Source organism: Brassica napus, unplaced genomic scaffold (genome assembly GCF_020379485.1).
Source record: "Brassica napus cultivar Da-Ae unplaced genomic scaffold, Da-Ae ScsIHWf_2831;HRSCAF=3611, whole genome shotgun sequence".
Lineage (NCBI taxonomy): Eukaryota > Viridiplantae > Streptophyta > Magnoliopsida > Brassicales > Brassicaceae > Brassica > Brassica napus.
In genome coordinates, this window is record NW_026016095.1 from 37,727 (window position 1) to 60,938 (window position 23,212).

At 35.4% G+C, this 23,212-nt stretch overlaps 6 protein-coding genes across 11 annotated transcripts; 5 read left to right on the top strand and 1 right to left on the bottom strand.

Annotated features, from left to right (window-relative positions):
- Nucleotides 1-1,065: 1,065 nt before the first annotated feature.
- LOC106454996 (ras-related protein RABA5c-like) lies at nt 1,066-2,019 on the top strand. Its single transcript, XM_013897060.3, has one exon. It carries the CDS (start codon nt 1,480-1,482, stop codon nt 1,801-1,803), a length of 324 nt encoding a protein of 107 aa, XP_013752514.2. The 5' UTR covers nt 1,066-1,479; the 3' UTR covers nt 1,804-2,019.
- Nucleotides 2,020-2,910: 891 nt separating this feature from the next.
- LOC125575098 (RWD domain-containing protein 1-like) lies at nt 2,911-4,890 on the bottom strand. 6 transcript variants are annotated; one of them, XM_048774056.1, is made up of 11 exons: nt 4,699-4,890; nt 4,544-4,609; nt 4,380-4,447; nt 4,287-4,320; nt 4,145-4,214; nt 4,017-4,074; nt 3,791-3,919; nt 3,624-3,715; nt 3,455-3,533; nt 3,298-3,379; nt 2,911-3,211 (listed from the first exon to the last, which is right to left on the bottom strand). In XM_048774056.1, exons 1-11 carry the CDS (start codon nt 4,703-4,705, stop codon nt 3,153-3,155), a joined length of 744 nt encoding a protein of 247 aa, XP_048630013.1. In that variant the 5' UTR covers nt 4,706-4,890; the 3' UTR covers nt 2,911-3,152. The 6 variants fall into 6 exon arrangements, with proteins under 6 accessions (XP_048630013.1, XP_048630011.1, XP_048630012.1 ...); XM_048774054.1 differs by having other exon boundaries at nt 4,145-4,320; XM_048774055.1 differs by having other exon boundaries at nt 4,145-4,209; nt 4,287-4,447.
- On the top strand, nt 4,871-6,732 carry LOC106454995 (FBD-associated F-box protein At5g38590-like). The gene is made up of 4 exons (XM_048774053.1): nt 4,871-5,015; nt 5,104-5,952; nt 6,037-6,177; nt 6,263-6,732. Exons 2-4 carry the CDS (start codon nt 5,125-5,127, stop codon nt 6,551-6,553), a joined length of 1,260 nt encoding a protein of 419 aa, XP_048630010.1. The 5' UTR covers nt 4,871-5,015; nt 5,104-5,124; the 3' UTR covers nt 6,554-6,732.
- Nucleotides 6,733-6,949: 217 nt separating this feature from the next.
- Nucleotides 6,950-10,358, top strand: LOC125602391 (uncharacterized protein At1g51745-like). Its single transcript, XM_048774052.1, has 3 exons — nt 6,950-8,230; nt 8,338-8,565; nt 8,636-10,358. Exons 2-3 carry the CDS (start codon nt 8,378-8,380, stop codon nt 10,032-10,034), a joined length of 1,587 nt encoding a protein of 528 aa, XP_048630009.1. The 5' UTR covers nt 6,950-8,230; nt 8,338-8,377; the 3' UTR covers nt 10,035-10,358.
- A 7,893-nt stretch (nt 10,359-18,251) lies between these two features.
- On the top strand, nt 18,252-21,021 carry LOC125602389 (IAA-amino acid hydrolase ILR1-like 4). Its single transcript, XM_048774050.1, has 5 exons — nt 18,252-18,775; nt 19,191-19,316; nt 19,402-19,716; nt 19,792-19,920; nt 20,388-21,021. The coding sequence occupies exons 1-5, from the start codon at nt 18,425-18,427 to the stop codon at nt 20,790-20,792; spliced, it is 1,326 nt and encodes a 441-aa protein (XP_048630007.1). The 5' UTR covers nt 18,252-18,424; the 3' UTR covers nt 20,793-21,021.
- Nucleotides 21,022-21,165: 144 nt separating this feature from the next.
- Nucleotides 21,166-23,124, top strand: LOC106454994 (glycosyltransferase BC10-like). Its single transcript, XM_013897056.3, has 2 exons — nt 21,166-22,280; nt 22,360-23,124. The coding sequence occupies exons 1-2, from the start codon at nt 21,750-21,752 to the stop codon at nt 22,996-22,998; spliced, it is 1,170 nt and encodes a 389-aa protein (XP_013752510.2). The 5' UTR covers nt 21,166-21,749; the 3' UTR covers nt 22,999-23,124.
- Nucleotides 23,125-23,212: the final 88 nt, after the last annotated feature.

Genomic DNA, 23,212 nt, shown 5'->3' on the forward strand with positions numbered 1-23,212 from the left:
TTTTATTAAAGGGAAAAAGTATTTTTTTTATCCTAGGGTTAACTTATCTAGACTTAGGGTTTAGAGTTAAGAGGTGGAATTTCAAATTTAAAAAAATAAAAAATTAAAATTAAAATTTTCAAAATAAAAAGGGACTATTTTGGTCATTTTCGTTTTGAGGCTATTTTTTTATAAAAACTTAAAAAATGCTATTTGAGAGAATTGCCCATAATTTAATGCCTTAGATTTATTGAATGGTAAATTGAAATTTATTTTAAATAATATTAAAATGAGAATTCAGATTTGCTTTGGTATCTTGATTATATATTAATTTCTACAAATATAAAAAATTTAAAAGCAAATTATATATTAAGAAAACATATAATTTTAATAATTGATAAAATATAATGTATGTCCCTCGTTAAAGTATATAGTGTTATGCTATTTTAAAATATTATGTAATTACTTGATTTGCTTTGGTATTCACATTATATACAAATATATATTTTTCATATAAGAAAATATAGATATAAAAAAATTATTTTATTACTTCAAAAGTATATTTTATGTTATTTATAAATATTTTTGTAAATGGAATACTACGATTTTCTGAACTTTCATTTTTAATGAAATCATATTATATATACATATATTTTCGTTTTTAAATTTTCTTTTTAGACTTTATAAATATTTTCTTTTTGTTATATATATTATTTGGAAAATTTTAAAAAGGAAACTAAATAAAAAATTAATAATAGTATTTCAATATAATATTTTTAATTCATTAAGAATATCAGTGTAATCTACCATCGGTGAACGTGATAGGTAAGAAACTGACTTCTGGGTTAGTGTCATAGAGATAACCATAGAAAGTGAGAGTTGACATATTTTTTAATTTTCTTTGAAAAAAGTCACAGCGTTTACATGTGTCATTATAAATTGTATGATCACAACAAATACACCTATAGTCATGATTACTCATATTTATGTGAGAAAAGAACATATTGTAAGAAAAGTCAAAGATGAAAAAATGAAAGTGTGGTCCAAGTCTTTTAACACTAAGGAAATCAGAAGGGTTAACGTGCTATTTCTCCACGAGAACTATCGTATAGCATCAGATGTCCACGAAACTATGACCTCATGCTATATTTACATGAACTGAATATTACAAATGTATTTCTCCCCAAATTAAGAGTTACAGTCTTATTTCTCCCCGAACTATTGATTTTGACCTTAATTATACATAAAATATGATTTTGATTGGTTTATTATTTATCAAACCATATAAACTAACTAAACCAAACAAAAAACTCAATTTTAATTAAACCAGAACTTTTAACTCAAAAAAAAAATTAAACCAGACCCCACCCGACCCAATCTGACCCATTGTTCTCTTCTTCTTCACCCGACAAATTAAACCATACACACACACACTCTCTCTCTTTTTCTATCTCTTGAACAGAGAGCACAGAAGAAGTTAGAGGAAATTAAGGCGAAGGTATGTCGGAAAATGAGAGAGGTGAAGACTTTATCGTCGGCAAATCCAATCTCCTCACCCGCTACGCTCGCAACAAGTTCAACACGAACTCAAAAGCCATCATTGGCGTCGAGTTTCAGACTCAGAGCATGCTCATCTCCGGTAAAAAGGTCAAAACTCAGATTTGGGAGACCGTAGGTCAAGAACGCTTCCGCGCTGTCACTCCCGCCTATTACCGTAGAGCCGTCGGAGCATTCATCGTCTATGGCATCACTCGCATCTCAACCTTCGAGAACGTTGGTGGCTCGATGAGCTCAACAGTAGGTTCTCTTCTCTGTTTCAATTGAAACTTCGGGTGAAGAAGAAGAGAACAATGGATCGGGTGGGGTCTGGTTTATTTTTCTTTTTGAGTCAAATGGTTTGGTTTAACTAAAACTGGGTTTTTGTTAGGTTCTTAACTGGTTTATGTCGTTTGGTAAATAATAAACCAATCAAAATCATGGTTTATGTATAATTAAGTTCAAAATCAATGAATCGGGGAGAAATAAGATGGTAACTTTTAATTCGGGGAGAAATACATTTGTAATATTCAGTTCATGTACATATAGCACGAGATCATAGTTCCGTGGACATTTGATGCTATACGATAGTTCTCGTGGGGAAATAACACCTTAACCCAAATCAGAACAGATATAGTAGCCAGTCCTCCACTTCGTGGCTGTAAATAAAATGATTTGAAATGTTGACACCGATGAGTTGTTATCAAATCATATTTGCGAAATCTGTCATCTTACTGACTCTTTTGTCTTTTTTGATGGGTGATTCTATTTGTATTCCTCATGGCTGGTTTGATTCTAAGGACCACATTATTTGTATAGTGGATTGTTTTTCTTTTCTTATTTTTGAAGACGATTCCTGAATTATACAAATTTCAATTAGAGCATTTGAGCCATAATCTGCAAAATGCACCACCGATTATTTAAAATTTTGAAAAAGCAGAGTGATGTGGATTTTTAGACTTTAAATTGCAGAACGTATGCAAATCAACATATTTTAAATATTCACAATGCGGCTTCGACTCGCTTCCATGACTAATAACAACAATGCATGAATGTGAACGAGAACATGACAACCTATCAATGACTACTATTATCTCAGATCTTTATTTCAATTAATATCCACGAGAAAGACTGGCTAATTTTGGCACATTTTCTTATTATTGAAGCTTTTAAAAATACAGCACAGAAAGATGTTGAAAATGAGTCTTAAACCATCTCCAATAGAGTCTATTGGAGATGCCCTTACATAGAAACTGGCAGGAAGAACTTGCTCTAGTATTGGCAGTTTTAGTACTATGTTACTATATAAGAAAGGAACAAACTGAATTTGACTCACAGCTTCAACAAGGGGTTTCTAAATACGGATTCAACTATTCAGTCTCTTGATATTTGATCTGAGAGAACTGCTTTGTGCTCTGATACTAGCAAAAAAAGTTACAAAATCTCGGTGGCATTCTTATAAATGACAGACTGTGAAACTGATATAAGAAATGCAAGTCTCGAGGTAAGTCTTGAGCCATATCAAAGCTAGGAAAACTGAGGATATGAAAGATTGAATAATGCTGCTTAATGAAAGGTCATCCTGATCTCTATCTAGAAAAAGCTTTAAAAATAATTATGTAAAGCTTTGCCTAGCTTCAGGCCCTTGCATCAGATTTCTCCGCCAAGTAGTGCTCAAGCATGTCTTCTTCATCATCTGTGTATTAAAAAAAAAACAAACAAATATGATCGTTTGAGAAACATTGCTTCAGCGTTGAAACCAAACAGAAAATACCATTTTACCTTCAAAGTCATCGTCTTCAAAGTCAATGTCTTCATCATCTTCCTCGTCAGATTCTTGAGCAGCAGCGACCACTGTTCCTCTCTGAAAAATGGCGCAAGACAGATAGTTAACAACAACCGGTATCTGATTAGAAAAAGTAGATTCGGAGAAATATACCGCTTTGCCACTCTCAAACCACTGTCTTCCTGTAAGCTTCTTCTCCTTAGGCGCCGTAAGAGCAGACTCAGGCATCAGCCTAGGGAAGTTTATTCAATAACAATACTTATTCATTAGTGTATATAAATGAGAGGAAGGGGAACAAGGATATGGTGGAAAAGTTACTCACTTGGCTCGCTCAAGTGCAAGCTCTGCCTCATATCTCTCTCTCCATGCCACAAACGTCTCCAGCGTAACAGGTTCTCCATGAGGAATAATAACCTGAATCAACATATATTTAGACAGGAAGAGAACAGCATAGATAGATCATGAAAAACACAGAGCAGACAACAAGACCTCATCCTCTTTGGCAGTTTCTTCCTCGGCATAGTCATCTCCATCGTCTTGCCCATAGTGTTCAGACAACCAGTCCTTAGCTGATGAGACCAATGTATACATCATGGCCATTCCAAGATTTTCTGCTGCCTGTGAAAAACAGTATCATGAAGAGTTGTTATAATTCTAATGAAAACACCCACACCCACTCATCATCAAACACTAAAGTTGTAAGGGAGATCTTTACCTCTTGTTCAAGCTTCTCTTTTAAGATGGTGAGATCACTAACATGGATTCCTCGGATACTGGAAGAAAGAACAATCAACCAACCACACATGAGTGTCAGTCATCATCAAAAAGGGTGGAAGTAATTACCTTTTAACATCCAAAAGTGGAACCTCATCCGGATAATTATCTGTGTGGGAGAAAACCAAACCCAGCTGAACTGCAAAGACAAATTTGAGAGCTCCAAGACTAAGAAAGCATGCAGAAATGTATATTCTTAAAGAGTAGTAACCTGGTGGGATTGAAGACTCCTCCAGATCATCATCCTATGGAGGGAGAGCAAAGATAGTGGCAAATTACTGAAAGAGATGTAATAATAATTAACCTGAGGAGTGACTGTTATCTGAAAGCATGGGTTAGAAGTATTAAGCCCACTTTCACTAGAATGAATCTCTGTCACACAAAGACAAAAGTAGTAAAGAAGACTTCTTCAACATTCAATAGACAACACAAAGGAAACTAAAATTTTCTCAAGAAGGAAGAAAACACCTTTGAAGTCATGAGCAAGAATAGATTCAAGAGCTTCAATCTCCATCTCCTGTTCCTCCTTATACTCTACATCATCATAAAATCGAGATCAATAGAAACCCAATTGCTCTCCAAACTTGAAACTTCCTTTTTGTCAGGGATTTGATCCAACGTACCCGTCATGATGACCAAATTTGTCGTGAAAGGATTGAGATTGTCTCTGAATATCCAACTCCACAGTGAGTCACGTTAACGAGAGATTAACCTCCTAAAGGAATCAACTTTACGACCCCACAACGCTGCCGTTTCGTTCTATTCTTCTGTGTTAACTTTAGGTCCCAAAACGGTGTCGTTTCTTCGTAAAGTTACTCTCCAGATCTTTCTCCCGGATCCTCTTGAGACCCTCTTCTCCGGAGAAAAAGAACTCTTGTCTTTTCAATCCAAAGAAACCGTTCTTCTAGTTCTGTCACCTGTTTGAATCCGTTATAACAAGGTGAGAGTCGTTGTCTTGGTTTAAATCAGTCCTTGTCTAATGGTCTGAAGACAAATCCTTTTTTTTTTTTTTTCTTGTGTTCTTGAAGGGTATCTTGAACTTGTAAGAAATGGACAACTTAAGTAGATTGCCTGATGAACTGTTGGTGAGGATACTATCGTTAGTTCCAACAAAGGTTGTTGTATCCACTAGCATCCTCTCTAAGCGATGGAAGTTTCTTTGGATGTCTTTGCCTAAACTTGAGTTCGTTGATAGAGACGAGTCTCTCCTTGTACTTAAGGACTTTGTGAACAAGAATCTGCCATTACACAGAGCTCCGGTCATTCAAAGCTTCCTTCTCTCCTTGTACGAGTCAAGAGAGAAAAACATTAAACCTGAGGATATCAGACAATGGGTTGAGATTGCTGTATCCCGCCATCTACGCGAGCTGGACGTTTCTTATTCTTCTGATAATAAAGAAAACATGGTTCCCAACAGCTTGTTTGCTTGCAAGTCTCTCGTGGTCTTGAAACTCAGATTCTTGACTCTCATGGATGTTCCCTCCACGGCTTGTCTCCCCTCTTTGAAAACTTTGCTACTTGAGCTTGTGGTATACGAAGATCAAAAACCCTTTGAAGCGCTTCTTTCGATATGTCCTGTCCTTGAAGATCTAGAGGTGTGGTTCCGTGAGGATGAAAGTATCCAAGAGTTCACTATTAACGTCCCGTCTTTGCGGAAGTTGTGCTTGCATGTATCTTATTATTGGTCATCACTGGAGCGGTATGAGATTGATACTCCTTGTTTGGAGTATCTCGAACTTGCGGATTGGAGTGATAGTCCTTGTTTGGTTAAGAATATGCCTAAGCTGGAGAAAGCACATGTGGATGTTGTATCCTTTGCTGTCAAGAATGTTATTGGTTCAGTCACATCTGTCAAGCATCTTACAGTATGCTCAGAGGTATTCACTTAGTTTATATACTTTTACCAATTGCAAGTCTTCCATCTTGTTAATGAAGTGTATAATATTTGTGGGTGGGGGCAGGATGTGTATGGTGATGGTATTGTTTTCGACCAGCTTGAACATCTGAAGCTATGTATTTGCAAAGATGATTCGTCGAATGTCCTTGCTCGGTTTCTCAAAGATTCTCCTAACTTAAGAGTCTTAGTCATCTCTCAACTAGATGTAAGTTTCTTTGGATTAACAATCAGTAAACAAATATAGTTTTTTTTTTAAATCTAATTCTTCTTCTGCTTGGTGGTCTTCTTAGTTACATGCAGATTTAAAGACGAATGAGATGGGTTTCTGGAACCAACCGAGTTCTGTTCCTGAATGCTTGCTGTCCAGTCTACAGATTTTGAACTGGGAAGGATACTTTGGGAGACCGCAAGATAGAGATATTGCGGTTTATATCTTGAGAAACGCTCGTCATTTAAGGACAGCAACGTTCTGGGCTGATACAAATGAACATGATGTTCCAAACCTTGAGATGATCAAGGGGTTGACACTTTCTTCCCGAGCTTCAAGCACATGCGAACTTGTGTTTGTTGAGGATAGTTGAAACTTGAATCATTACATGTCTTTTCATTTGTGTAATAGAATCCTAATTTGATATGTTATCGTGTGTGTAAGAGTATTATTGCTGACAGAGGATATTGTGTTTCATCTGTTCTCGTGTGTGCGTGTCCAACAATGATCAGATTGTTCCTATATTATTATTAAACTTATGCATTCAATCAACGTCTGTCTAGGACAAAAGGTCTTGCTATCTTGGACACTGGGTGTTGTTTACTACCCAAGAGGGGGACGTTAAAGGGTAGGCTTGAGCATCGTAATCGCAGCTGTGATCCAATTTGAACTTGAAGGCTGAAGAAGAGAACTTCAAAACGGTGTCGTTAAGAAGAGAAAAGGATATAGCATTGAACATGAAGTATGTCATCTGAGCTTATTAGGCTTGAGACAATATTTTGAAGCTTGAGACTTAACTATGGATTCTTAAGAAAAGTAGCATCTCACCATGGAGGAAGATGAATGTATATATTAGTATCTTAGATTGCGAGGGAGTGTTACTATATTGATCTTACCTTCTTTTCTCTCTTTTGTGTTCATTGGATCTAGAACTTTGTCTACTTATCATCATGTGTTAGTGTAGTATCAATGAATGTATCATTGAGACTCTTTTTTTTATTTTATTTTGCAGATTACTGCTTTTATTAAAGCTTGCAAAGAACAGATCGATATTCTCAAGAACAGCATTAGAAATGAAGAATCAAACTCCAAAGGATGGCTTGGCCTCGCAGCAGCAGCGGAGGATAACTTCAATGCTGATACTATAGCACACAACACATGGAGTGGTATGAATATGAGCCAAATGGAGTAAGCCAACTTCGGTTTTATATCTTTTTTTCGTTCAATGTATCTAAATGTGTAGACATAATGGTAGATTTATGTTGTGCAGGTTTTGATTCTGAGCGAGAAGCTTCATTCAGTCACTGCACAGTTTGATCAGCTTAGAGCTACTTGTTTCCAAGATATTATTAACCGAGCTTTGCCGAGAAGAAAACCTAAGAGGAACGCAAAGGAAGCAAGTGCAGTTCATACAACTCTGGCCATTTTAGTGTTTCTCACTCAGCTTGACCGCTAAAATGCAACGAAGAACGTGGAGCTTGGAAACAGAGAGAGCTTTCTCAAGCAATCAAACGCAACAGCAGCATAACCTTTTTCTTCGTCCTTACTTTCTCTGTCTTGTTAGTTAAAAAGAGTCTTAACACCATTTAATCTCCAACAAACCTCACACACACACACAGAGGTTGTGTAGATTTTAATTGTTAAAACGCATAAAGTTATGAAAATTTGGAAAGGTGTTTTGATCAAAGTCACCGTCATTGTTATCAAAGTTGAGACGTCTTTTTAACATAGAAGTCACAGTTTATTTGACTCGTGGCTATGAGAGGTAGATAATAAAACCTAAAGGAGAGAGAGGACAAAGTTCCCTAAAACGGTGTCGTTCCGCTCTGTAGTTTAGAGTCTCTCTCATCTTGAATATGCTCCTTTGACCTCTCTCTCTTCTCTCTACATACAGAAGAAGCCGTTTCTCTCTCCTCTCCCCCTCACCTCCTGAAACTGAAGGGGAAATGCGGTTCGTTGAGATGGTACTGATTGATAAAAGAGATAGAGAAACCTAACTCTTCTACATAGACAAGAAACGCCGCAGAGATCCCTCCCTCTCCCTGCTTAGGTTCTCTTCCCAGATCTCTTTTACTCTCCTTCTTTAACCATTGTGCTTGCATGTTGCTTGGTTGCAGGATTCTAAAGTTTTGATTTTTTCTTTTGTTTTTGTTAAAGTTGAGTTGGAAAGTTTTGAGCTTTTAGCAACTCAGGGGTAATGGAGGGTAATGATGACCAAAACTTGAAGGCCATAAAGGCGTCGGTAGGAAGATTAGTGTGGGTTCGCCTCCGTAACGCCTCGTGGTGGCCCGCACAAACTCTGCTTCTTGAGCAACTTCCTCAAACCTCCTCCTCTCCACAACTAGGCACTCCTATTAAGCTTCTTGGTCGTGACGACGTTAACGTGTGAGTCAGTCTTTTCTTTTAACACCATTTCAAAGAATCATTCTGTTTCTTGATTCCTTATTACTTCCAGGGAGTGGTATGTCCTTGAAAAGTCCAAGAGCGTCAAGGCCTTTCGCTGTGGAGAGTATGATTCTCACATTGACAAGGCAATGGCTGTTGCTGCTGCAAAGGCTGCTAAGAAGAAGACTGCCAAGCTTACTCGCCGTGAAAATGCCATCAACATCGCTCTCCAGATTGAGAATGCACATCTCTGTAGCTCATCCCCAGAGCCTGAAGAAGATGGATTGGATTCAGCTATGTCTTCCCAAGAAACCTTGCTCAAGGTGCAGCCTAAGAGAAGAAGAACACCGAATGACTCAGAAGATGAAGGGATCAAGCGGATGAGAGGGCTTGAGGATATTGGCAAAGAACATGTCGGTGCTATTGTCGTGTACAGGCAAGAAGTGGGTTTGAACTGTGGTGATTCAGTCTCCAATGGAGGAGACAAGGCGTGCCCCCCGTTGTCACTGAAAAGAAAAAGGTCACAAGTAGTCATCAATGCTAACGACTGCTCCAAAAGAAAAAACCGACGCAGGCAACTGACTAAGGTGTTAGAGAGTACGGCTATGACTACTGTCACCTCTGGAATGGAGCCTGTGGAATCCATGAAAAGTGTCTCTGTTGTTATCAACAATAGTTCAGACAGTGTTTCATGCGAGAATGTTGTTGGAGCCAAGGCTAAAGACAGTGACATTTCCAGCTTATCAGTTTCTGCGGAGGATGATCCTTCTTACCAACTATATGATGTTCCACTAACCGGAAAGGCAGTTAATGGATCTGCTTGTAGTACAAATCCACCAGATACGCAGCTTGTCATCTATGATTTGAACAGGATTGAGAAGAGCACTTCTGAGTGGCAACTTAAAGGGAAGAGGAACTCAAGGCAGATGAGCAAGAAACAAGAAGCGAGAAGATTTGTCTACGGCGAAGAAGCTAATAACAACAGTTCTTTGCCTCTTCCTGCGCTGTTCGAAGTGAAGATTGAGGTGAAAGCCAGCTCTAACAAACCCCGTGTTCCCCTGGTTTCTCGTATGAGTGAGCTGAATGGGAAAGCTATTGTCGGGCATCCTGTAAGTGTTGAAGCCTTGAAAGAAGAAGGATATTGCAATGGTAAGGTGATGTCTCAAGCTGTTGTGAAGGCGAAGCCATTATCGTCCGAAAAGAAGAGCAAGAAGAGGAAATCACAGACTGCTTTTGGAAAGTCAAAGAAGAAATCGTCTTCTTCGGTATCGATAAAGACAAGGCGGCTCTCTACTCTAACGAGCCAGAAGCTGACGGGAAGAAGCAAGATGCAGACAACAGGAAAGGCAAAGGAAACGGTTGTAGCTTGTATACCGCTGAAAGTGGTCTTCAGTAGGATAAACCAAGTGTTGAAAGGCTCAGCGAGACAAACGCAACACCGACCATTGCCACCTTCAGTCAAAGCATGAGATAAATTTTTTGGAGAAGTCATCACTGATGGGTTTTGGGTACAAAGACTGAGACCTTTTTTGAGTCATGCAGAGACATAGAAACAAAAGAGAAGTTGCAAGTGAGCAAATGTATATATAGCAGTAGTTAGTCGTTGAGGTGTAAAACTGAAGGGTTTAGATTAGAGAGATGAGAAAGTTGCTTGTTTCAGGGTTTACTCATTGTTTGTGTTTGAATTCTCAACTTCTTGTTTTTGTGTTTGTCATTTGAGTCTCAGTTCCTTCATACATTTTGGTTTAACTCTTTAAGAGAGAACAAAAAGATTAAAGCTTTTATTATTAGAAGATTGAAACTTTTGTTCTTTAGAGGGAAAAAGTTAACTCAATTCTATGTGTGTGTGTCTTTTGTTGCCTCTTTTGTTTCGATGAGTACATTTGATTTTTATAAAGTTAAACTAGTGGATATCACCTTCAACATCGTGTCATCAATATCAACCAACTGAATATTCTGCAATATAAGGATTTAAAATTCAGAAAAATATCTGGAAAAATGGAAAAAGCCAATGGAATACATTGAACACGTTCTACATGTGTATATTCTAGCTGTTTGTATCAACAACAACAAATGGACCGGCCAACAATTCAATTAGAACCATTCAATATTTATTCTTCCTTTTCACGTGTCACAAATTACTTGAAATGATACTGAAGAAGATGAAATGATTCTCCAAACAAGAAAAAAAAAAATGATTTGAAAATCAGTACATGAAAGTGAGATGCACTCTGTCAGACGCAAACTTTTATATTTTTTGTCAACTTTAAACACTTCAGATCAGTGGCTAAGACAGCATGTTCGTACGGAGTAATGTGACTCAAAATTAGTTTAGTTATTATTAAATGGTTTATGTTGACTCTAACCCATATAACATTAAAGTGATTATGCTCAATATTCATAGGAAAATATTAAAATATATCCTTGTTCCGGTTGCAATTGACGGATGTGGGACAATCTGTGCACAAACATGACCGAAATCTCCTTTACGGCGTGTGTGCCAGAGGTTAACGATCTAAATTGATATACCATGGATTTTACCATTTTTATGTCATACTATATTCTTGTTTTAGAGTCTAAGATATGAGTTTGGAGTATATTTTAAAGTATTTTTAGGTTCATGTACGTTTTGGAGCTTTTTGAGGTGCAGAACTGCAAAGATACGTCATAAGTTACTTATGGATGGATACCTTTCCACGGTGAGATTGAGCTCATATTTTGACACAAGATCTATCTTTGCGTTAGCTTTCCAATGCAACCGGTTTGAGGTCAGTCAGCATCCTATATCAGAAGTTATGCCCGTTTTACTGAAGAGTGGTTGGTCTGCCTCACGAGAGGAAGCTGTCGAGGATTAGAAAGAATGTTAGATCGACGATACAGCCTTGGTGTCGATCGACAGTGGGACAAGCCTAATTCATGACCGACTTAAGCTCAGAAACCACCATAAATTACCAGAATGTCCCTGGATGACTTAAACCCTATTTATATATTTTCTAAGCCATTGTTGACTGCTATGCTTTCTTGACTTTATTATGTTCTTAGTTTTATGTTGGAGAAAAGAGAGGAACTCCTTCAGAGTCCTCTTGGAATTCCATTGGTTTTGGTTTTATATTTTATATATATTCATCTATTCTTTCTATGATATTTGTGACAACTATCTTGTCTGAGTACATTTACTTGCTAGATTTAGGAATTTTCTAGGGTTTAGAATGAACTTTTGAAATATAGAATTTATAGAGTGATTTATTGTATCTTTCAATAGGATTGTTCTTACTCCTTGTTTCTAGAGTAATTAACTAGAAACCTGACCATATGATAGTTAGACGCACAAAAGAGCATGGTCTATTACATGAACTGAATCCTGCTGAGCTAGATTGTTAGGCGCATACGAGAGCTGGTATAGGCATCTAGTGAACATATCGATTATGACGTTAATGCTTGTCTGAGGAAGCATCGGTCAATACCTAGTCAATAGTATTGATTGACGCTCATTCTTTGTTTGCATGCGAGAGCTGGAACAAAGACTTAGTCATCTGATTAGTAATAGCATGCGAGAGCTGGATTACTTGCTTTCTGAAATCAAGTTCTAGGATCAATCCCTTAGAATCTATAGATTATTAATCTGATAACCTGATTGAAAACCTAAGTCTAACAACCCTCATTCCATTAAACAACTCATCAATCAACTGAACAATCACCTTGTTCTCTGCTTTACTTTATTTACTGTTTTATAATCTTATTTACCTAGTTTAATCGCGTCTGCTTGAGTTTATTGTGTGCCCACACTCCATGTTGATTCGATCCATAAGTACTACAACTGAACATTTTATTCGAGAGTAAATCACTCCTTAGGATAATTTAAATAATATCACAAATCTAAAATCCATGTGCTCCTTCCTTTATACAACACTTATCACATAGACATAGACTATAACATCTATATCCAAACAAAACAATCTTTATTTTAATATACAATAGACTTGCTAAAAAGTAAATGAGTGTTTGGGCGATCCCATACATATAGAATAAACATACAAATTTGTAAACTATGTATGAAGTAGAGTTTCATCAATTGCGTTACTATATTATACAAGCTTACAATATAGTATGGCATACTCGACACGAACATATATGGATATTACATCATGTGTAAATAGTATGTAGATGATGTTGTTAACAGGTGTGCCATGGGTAAATCTTTGGTTTGTGTGTAATATATATGCAATGCCCAGTTTCCCGTAAATTGTGCTTGTAATTTTTAAGCTAACTGCCCAACTTGCATCAATTTTGTCCAGCAGACATACATTCTATAGAGTATGCCAAAAGTCTGCAACCAGCTAACCTTTCAAGGGTCATAATGTAGTAGAAGAAGGTCTTGCATATGGGTGTATCTACTGAGAATTTGTGAATTTGGATTCAAAAATTTGTGACCAGATAACTTGTGTACTTATGAGTATGTACACTAATAGATGAAACTTGTTATAAACAATAGACATGCTAAGAAGTTAATGAATGTTTGGATGACTCCATAGGATCCCAAATACAATATATAATATGCGTACAATTAGTAAACTCTGTATGAGGTTGGATTTCATCCATTGTGTTATTATACTATACATGCTTCTGATATAGTACATTATACTCGACATTAACACATATTCAGTTACATCATCTTTAAATAGTATGTAGCTGATGTTGTTAATAGGTGCAACATGTGTAAGCCTTCGATTTTTGTGTAATATAAATGAAATAATTGGTTTCTTGTCAATTGTGCTTGTAAATTTCAAGCAAACTATCCAACTTGCAGCAGTTTTGTCCAGCAAAGGTTAAAGCTAACTGAAACTGATGGAAAATAAACAAATATATCCTACACATACATTCTATAGAATATGCCAAAAGCCAATCTCTTAAGGGCTATAATGTAGTAGAAGAAGGTATTGCATATGGGTGTATCTACTGGGAGTTTATGAATTTGGATGAAAAAAATTATGAGGAGACAACTGGTGAACTTATGCATTGGTACACAGTTGGATGAAAATTGTTTGAAAGCATTGGACATACTAAAATATAAATAAGTGTTTTGGTGATTTGATACTATCATAAATACCATATATAATAGGCATATGAATTCACAAAATGACTAATGAGATTGAGTTTCATCAATTGTGTTACTATTCTATACATGCTAGCGATATAGTATGGCATATTCCACACGAACATATAGCTATTTAATTCCTGTGTATGTCAAAAATTCCTAGCTAACTAGGGGTGAAAGTTAGTGTGACAGATTGGGGACGTTAAATACATAACAACTATACCAAAAACCAATTTTAATTTTGTCCGTGAAATAAAGTTTACAGGATAGAGATAAGCCGTATACAAGGAAAGTTAAACCAGAAAAATAGGTTAATACATAATAGTAATGTAAGATGAAAGCAAGTGATATAAAGTATCTCACTGCGAGAGTAAGTCTGGACTGAAGCATGATTGCTTCAAGCACATTTGTTTGTGCTGCGACGTCAAATGAAGCTTATGTTAGGGCGTCGTACCAATTAAGTTTCCATGTGGCATTGAGTTCCATGAGAACAACTGTCCAACACATGTTAGTTCACAAGCAACACATGTAAGTGTAAGAGAAAGACATATAACTGGAAAATATAAGAATATAAGTCGCCATTTCCAAGCTATACCAAAGCTATAGTATAGTCCCCAACTAATCAAACCGATCTAACTTGTGTGAAATAAGTGGTATCCATACTATTCGAAAGTGTTTCATAGTATAGTATTCAGGGGCGGACACAGGTGGGGCTAGGGTGTGGCACGTACTCCATCCGTCTTTTTGAAATTTTTGTTCAAAATTTATAGAAATGCCCTTTATTTTAAGTGTTATTGCATCATGTGCCCCATACTTATTGTTTAGATATCCTTGTATTAACACTTTTTTATATTTTGTGCACCATATTTACTAATTTTTTGCGTCCGCCCCTGATAGTATTATTTTACAAACACATTTGCAGCATTCACCATTTAAACGATTACTTACAGTTATGAATGCAGTAATATCATGACACGGTAAAACTCGGAATGAATACTTGAGGTGAGCAACACAACATCTTCTATATAACAACAAACTAACATGTACTATACTATTATATTACTGTCTACTAATAGTATATAAAGTTCACATCTTATACAGTTACAATTGGTAGTGAAAGGTACTGCAATGGGCTAAACTATATTATCTACCAGATAATATAGTACAACCTCAACTATGAATAACATCGTTCTTACTCTGTAACCGTTACAAGGAAACCAAACGGAACACAACAACCATCTTCACAATACTATTTTTTTGCCGTAAAGTATCAAATTTTGAGTATAATTTATTTGTTAACACCACAATGTATAACACCATCTATTCGAGTCGCATGAGACATATCATAGTATAAATTATTAGAGCCATAAAAATTTAATCATATTTTACTAGTAAAAGATATTTATAAATCAATATAGTATAGACAATCATTTCAAAACTATGTAACATATCAAATGATACTATACTACTACACTTTTTACCATAGTATAGGTAGTTCGCTTGCAACATTTATCACTATCTCCAACCCCACAACCAAGAACCTTTGATGTACAATGCCTACATAAACACCCGCCCCACACATGCAAAGCTTTTTGCTTCACATAAAACATGACAGTAATGGGGATAATTTGGAATCAATGCTAGGTTACCTTCTAACTGTCGCCGCTGTATCCCTCTTCCACCGCATCTACAAGATCGAAGCAGTTGTTGAGTTAGTAACAGTTCCAATGTTGCCAAAAATTGGTCGCATCCCATAATTCTAGGCAACATAAACCGGATTTACCACCACTCATCTATTGTTTCTTCTTACTTGTCTCACCACGAATTTCAAATCTCTTCAAGAACCCAAAATTTCATTCGCGAACCACCCTGCCGTCACACGTTTATCCTCATTCTTTGAAATTTTCTCTATCTCTTCTCCACCGGTTACTCACAATCGCGTCAAGTGAAATAGATATGCTGCGGCATCGATCTTCACATGTATGTTTCTACCTGAACTAAGCAGTTTTGTTGTCGAAGAAGACATATCATATGTAACACCTTTCACGCGTATGTAAAGGTGTTATCGTCACTTTTCAGAATAATATATATTATGTCGTAGCTAAAGCCTTCTTATGGTTATACACTTAATTTTGGTTGAGCTATGTATATACAACCCAATTTCTCATGACATTATTGACCTCTATCGATGTAAAAAAAGATCTATATCAAATTTAATCTAACTATAAAATAATAAACATATAAATATATTTGTAAAATTTCTTACTAATTATTAAAAATATTAAAAAAAAATAATTGCTGACTACATAAAGTATTGGTCATCACATGGCTAACTATGCAAACTAAACTAACGTATACCTAGCTACACGAAGTATATGTTATGAATGACAATATCCCTTAACTTAATGATGTTATGTGGTTAACATCACGAGTTTAGTTTCATTCATCCAAAAACTAATGTATATGTCAGAGACTGTTTAAATATCTCGTTTCATCAATTAAAACATGACTGACCTTACCGTAATTTAACTAAAATCAATATGTTTTAACATTTTTTGATAAGGAGTGTTTTATATTTTAGTGTATTTGAAAACTATATAATTATATTATTTTATTTATATTAAATATGAACGTTATTTGTTTACAAACATATAAATAATATAATTCGTTAATTTAATTAATTTATATTAAACAAATAAAATTTTAGAATCAGTAAACTGACATCAAATAAGTTTTATAATAAAAACTGATCAAAAATATATATATATATATATCACACAGTTAATCAAATGAATTACATAAATTAATTCTATTAAAAGTTAATAACCAAACAGATTAAAATAATCAAAAAAAAATATCTTATATATTTTCATATTTAATATAAATAAAATAATATAATTATATAGTTTTCCAATACACTAATATAAAAATGTTAAAACACTACTTTCCAAAATTTTATAGAATCGATTTTAAAACGCGGGTCAAAATCTAATTTTAGTTAAATTACTGTCAGGTAAGTCATATTTTAATAGATAAAACGGGAGATTTTAACAGTATGTGACATCCACATCACTTTTTGGATGAATGAAATTAAACTCGTAATGTTAACTACATAATATTATTAAATTGAAGGATGTTGTCATGCATAATATATACTTCGTGTAGCTAGGTATACATTAGTTTAGTTTGCATGGTTAGCCATGTGATGGCCAATACTTCATGTAGTCATTAATCATTTAAAATATGAAGTATTGGCCATCACATGGCTAGCCATGCAAACTAAAATAATGTATACCTAGCTACAAGAAATATATGTTATGCATGACAACGTCCTTTAACTTAATGATGTTATGTAGTCGACATCACGAGTTTAATTTCATTCATCCAAAAAGTAATGTGGATATCACATACCGTTAAAATCTCCCATTTTATCAGTTAAAATATGACGTACTTGACAGTAATTTAATTAAAATTAAATTTTGACCCGCATTTTAAAATCGGTTCTATAAAATTTTGGGAAGTAGTGTTTTAATATTTTTATTTTAGTGTAAGTTTACTGATTCTATCATTTTATTAATTTATACTCATAAAAATCAAGATAAGTTAAAAAGATAGGTAACAAGTTTATTTTTTGGATTTCTTTCTTTATAATCATGAAGCTTATTGTAATCATAATATTACTAGTTTTTCTTGTTAAAATATAAAATAAAATAGTATTATTTTGCTTAATAAGTAACTAGTAGGAAAACAATTATTCACATAAATATTTTCGATGTTGTGATTCTGTTGAACATTTTTGTTTTTAATAAAATTAATAATACATATTTATAAAAAGTGAAAACATATTTAACATCCAAACTAGTGTAAAATAGTTTAATATATAAAATGTAATAAACGTTTTAAAATGTTAGTCAATAATAATATTTATTATATAAATAAAAAATATAGTTTATATAAAAGATACTGTGACTTCAAATGAAAAGAAAAATATCTTGATCAGCCATTATTTTGTACCCTCTATTCTAAAATATATGATGTTATAGATAAGTGTACAAACTTAAAAAAAAGTTACTTAAAAAGTCTCATTAAAATGTAAATTAAAAATAAACATCTTACATTTTGAATGGGGGAGGGGGGGATATTAAAGAGTAAACAAACGCACTGTCGACAAAAAAAAAAGAGTAAACAAACATTTTGGAACAACTTGTATTTCTATATTTTATCTCTTAAAATGTTTATAAACGAATACTTTTAGGATTCATATTTGGCTGCTTGTATTCCCATAAAACTGTTGAATAATACTTTTCTTAGACGTCATAATTACAAATTCCAAATGCAGAAACTCTAACAAAGACACATGAAGAATTGTAGAACCACTTTGGTTGGCTTATTTACACTTTAGGTTTTAATCCAAAGAAGATCCCATCACTCTTTTCAAACAGTTATCAAATTGATCATTACAATTAAGGGAAATAATATTTTTCTTGATTTTTGATAATTGATCAAAGAAAATTACAAAAACATTATTTTTTAATGATTTTGCAAAAGAAACACAATTAAAGTTAGTTTTTTTTATAAGTTCCCGTGTAGTCTTTTGCTTCCGCTATGTTGGATTTAAATACCGTTCTCTGCTTCCTGTTTCCCTGCTTCATCGGCACGCAGAGAACTCTCTCTCTCTCTCTCTTCTTCGATCTCATCTCTCCTCTCCACCACCAAATCGATTGGTTTGAACTTTCGAACCCAATCGATTCGATTCATTGAGCCATGAGTTTCTGCAAATGGGTTTCCTTTGTTTTGATCATCCACTCTTGTCAGATTTCATCTTCCTCTTCCCTAACCTCAAATGGGTTTTCTCAAATCCCTCCAAAGTTTCTTGCTTTAGCTAAAAGAGACGATTTTTTCGACTGGATGGTTGGGATCAGAAGGAAAATCCACGAGAATCCAGAGCTAGGTTACGAGGAAGTAGAGACATCTAGGCTCGTTAGGACAGAGCTGGAGAAGATGGGTGTGTCTTACAAGTACCCAGTTGCTGTTACTGGCGTTATTGGATATGTCGGAACTGGTCAAGCCCCTTTTGTTGCTTTGAGAGCAGACATGGACGCACTTGCTATGCAGGTAACTGATTTTCAGTATTATAAAATTGGATGTGAGAGAAAAAAACATTGGTTTGACCCTGTCATGGAGCACTTGAAACGAGGAACATGTGTTCTCTCTCTTCTCCATGAAAGATTCTAGTTATATATGTAGTTAAATTACTTTACTTTAGTTGAAAAATTCTTTGAGTTTGATTCTGTGTGGGATCTTTCTATGCAATTGCTTGAATTGTTCGTGGAATTACTTTGAAACATTGTTCACTCTCTTCACGGAACATGTGTTTTGTCTCTTTTCCATGAAGATTTTGGTTAAAAGTGCTAGTTAAATTACTATACTTTTAAGCTGTTTTTTTTTTGAAAATCTAACTGGTTTCTAGCAAAATGCTTTCTCTATATTTGACTTATAGATCTAGTTTCTTATGTGGTGGATTGTGTAGGAGATGGTGGAATGGGAGCACAAGAGTAAGGTTCCCGGGAAGATGCACGCTTGTGGACATGACGCTCACACTACAATGCTCCTCGGTGCTGCAAAGTTGCTCAAAGAACACCAAGATGAGCTACAGGTTGGTGTTTTTTTTTTAATATAAATTTAAATCTTTAGAAGTATCCTGATGTCTGGATTCTTGTACATTTCTTGGATCATCTTAGGGTACAGTAATTCTTGTTTTCCAACCAGCTGAGGAAGGAGGAGGAGGTGCAAAGAAGATCGTGGAAGCTGGAGTATTGAAGGATGTGAGCGCAATCTTTGGGTTACATGTTACAAATCAACTGAGTCTAGGTCAAGTGAGCTCAAGAGAAGGTCCGTTGTTGGCTGGTAGCGGCTTTTTCGAAGCTAAGATAAGCGGGAAAGGAGGTCACGCAGCTCTTCCTCAGCACGCCATAGATCCGATTCTGGCAGCTTCAAACGTTATTGTTAGCTTACAACACCTCGTTTCACGAGAGGCAGACCCTTTAGACTCTCAGGTATAGATACAACAATCTTTAGCTCTTCAAGTGTCTTTACTTGGAATGTGTTGATGTATATAAGAGTGTTTGCAGGTGGTTACAGTTGCTAAATTTGAAGGCGGTGGTGCTTTTAATGTGATTCCAGACTCTGTTACTATCGGTGGTACATTCAGAGCGTTTTCAACTAAGAGCTTTACACAACTCAAGAAAAGAATTGAGCAGGTTAGTACACACTGGTGACTAATGTGTAGTGTTGAGAACAATGTTTTAAAAACCGACCGGAAACTGGAAACTGAACCAGATAATTATTTGGATCACGGTTAATATGGTTCGACCGGGTTAAACTTGGTTTATTTACCGGGCTCAAAATATTTTATCTGCATAAATTTAATAGTAACATTAGTAAATATGATACATAATTCAAAAGTATCAAATATAAATATAAAATATAAAATATTGTAAATATAAATAGTTTTTAGTTCATTGGTTGGTTTATGGATTTTTGATAGTTGTAATGGTTTATATTCAGTTCAATAACTTTGAGATCTAATTTGGTTATTAGACTCAACCCAGCTATGTGACCGCTTCATGGTTGAGTCTGGTCCAACCATCGAGTCTGTCCGGTTTTTAAAACACTGGCGGAGACTTTTGTCTTACTCTTAAAGCATAGCTTTTAAACAATGTTTCAGGTTATCACAAGGCAAGCAAGCGTGCATATGTGCAATGCAACAGTTGATTTCCTTGAAGAGGAGAAACCATTCTTCCCACCAACTGTTAACCACAAAGACTTGCACATGTTCTTCAAGAACGTTTCAGGTGATATGTTAGGGACTCAGAACTACGTCGAGATGCAACCATTGATGGGATCAGAGGATTTCTCTTTCTACCAACAATCAATGCCTGGACATTTCAGCTTTGTTGGTATGCAAAACGAAGCTCATTCACCAATGGCAAGCCCTCACTCACCTTATTTCGAGGTCAATGAAGAGTTGCTACCTTATGGTGCTTCCCTTCATGCCTCCATGGCCACAAGATATCTTCTCGACTTGAAAACTTCATCGCCAAATAAGAGTTACCAAAAAGATGAACTTTGATGCCCTTGCTGGCTCTCTCTCTATCTCCCCTACTCGTCGAAATGTCATTTTTTTACAGAGGCTTCCATGTAAAGATCAATAAAGTGTAATGCAATGTCAAGCTTTTGGGGATATGATATATAAGAAATTTACTGCAAAGTGATTTGGCCATTGTAATGAAAGAGTCTTATTGTAATGGAAACATATGTTTCTAAGTGTGGAGTATTAAATGTATAAACAGTTTTCATCATTCTATTAGGTTTATAACTAGGCTTGTGTACATTTATTTGAAACTGCAGAGCAAAACTATACCAAACCAAAAAAATCGAAACCAAACTGAATTTTATAAATATTCAAAGTGATCATATATCATTGGAACCGAAAGAAGAACTGAATAGATGCCTAAGTTTTTAAATATTTAAAATATCACTTATATTTAGTTTTTTAATAAAAAATATCCTGAAAATATTATTTATAAGTCTAATTATTCGAAAACCAACTATCTGATTTTTTTTTCAAAAATATTTAAATTATCTAAATTACTCGATATTTTATTTCAAAACTGGAGCTACCCGATATTTTCTTTTAAAATTTTGAGTTATCCATAAAATTTATTTAAATTAATTGAGATTATCCAAAAATCAGCACCAAACCAATTGGATCATATTAGCCGGTTTCCAACTTTGTTATCCAAACTGAACCGAAACCGAACCAAATTTCATATATAACCGAATTGATCCTATAACCGAAAAAACTAAACCAAATTAACCTAACTGAATCGAAAACCATAATGCCCAGGCATATACATTTCTTAAATACACTGTTCCAATGCGACGTTATGCGTTTCCTAGGTTTATGCTTATGTTACACTAAAATGATAAATCAGATGAGAGTTTTTAGAATAACATTTCTCAATGGATTCGTCAGACAAACATTGTCGAAGCATAATAAAAATAAAAAAAAGTTGAGATCTTTTAGATGAAAGTGATGGATATGGAAGAAGGGGTTAAAGATAATGCTGCATCACCACCCCCTAAATCAAGAATCACAAACCAATCTAGGGCTCTTGTGTCAATACGTCTGCTTCAGGTATTGTTGCTGTTTCTTGTTTTGACTCTTGGGATCTCCGTTGTTAGTATACACATGATCAAGTTCTTCAAGATTCAAGATCCTGTGTCTTCGACCACGTTGGTCTCTATGTACGATCATGAAGCCGTTACGTTAGAGAGCTTTATTAGGCCTCCTTTGAATGTTTGGCACACTATGAATGACGGTGAATTGCTTTGGCGTGCTTCCATGGAGCCAAAGAGACATGACTATCCGTTTAAACGGGTTCCTAAGTTGGCTTTCATGTTTCTCACCAAGGGGCCTTTACCATTTGCTCCACTTTGGGAGATGTTCTTTAAGGGACATGAGGGTCTCTACTCAATCTATGTTCATGCATTGCCTAACTACAGATCAGATTTTGATAGGTCATCTGTGTTTTACAGAAGATACATCCCAAGTCAGGTACTGTCTTTGATTTTTCAGCTTACACCCATTTTATTAGTGTTCCTCCTCACATGTGTGAATTTTTTATGAATTATAGGCTGTGGCATGGGGAGAGATGAGTATGTGTGACGCTGAAAGGAGGCTTCTAGCTAGTGCGTTGCTTGATATATCTAATGAATGGTTTGTTCTGCTGTCTGAATCATGCATTCCTCTACGCGGTTTCGGCTTTATCTATGGTTATGTCTCTGGATCAAGATATAGTTTCATGGGTTGTGCTGACGAGGAAGGACCTGATGGGAGAGGAAGATACAGAAACGGAATGGAACCTGAGATCACACTTAGCCAGTGGAGAAAAGGGTCACAGTGGTTTGAAATTAACCGGAAACTCGCTCTTGAGATTGTTCAAGACATCACTTACTATCCCAAATTCAAAGAGTTTTGTAAACCTCCATGTTATGTTGATGAACATTACTTCCCTACAATGTTGTCTATGAAACATAGGATTTTTCTGGCTAACCGGACACTGACATATACAGATTGGTCACGTGGTGGTGCTCATCCAGCTACTTTTGGTAAGGCTGATATAACGGAAACTTTCCTCAAGAATCTTCCAGGAGCTAAAGCTTGCTTCTACAATGATCAGAGGTCTCCTGTTTGTTATCTCTTTGCTAGAAAGTTTGCTCCGAGTGCATTGGAGCCCTTATTGGAACTTGCACCCAAGATTCTTGGGTTCTAATAGATCTAACACTTGTCAATCTTGGTTTTGTTCTGGAAAGTGCTTGAGTTTGGACTGTAAACACTACAACTGATCATTAATAAGTCTCTTCTTACACAATGATATTTGAGGTATTGTGATTGTTATAGATAATTTTGACCTCAGAGATGGTTGAATAAAGAGGATTGAGTTCTTATTCAGTCATGTTGTTCCTTGGTTAGGGGTCTACAGTATT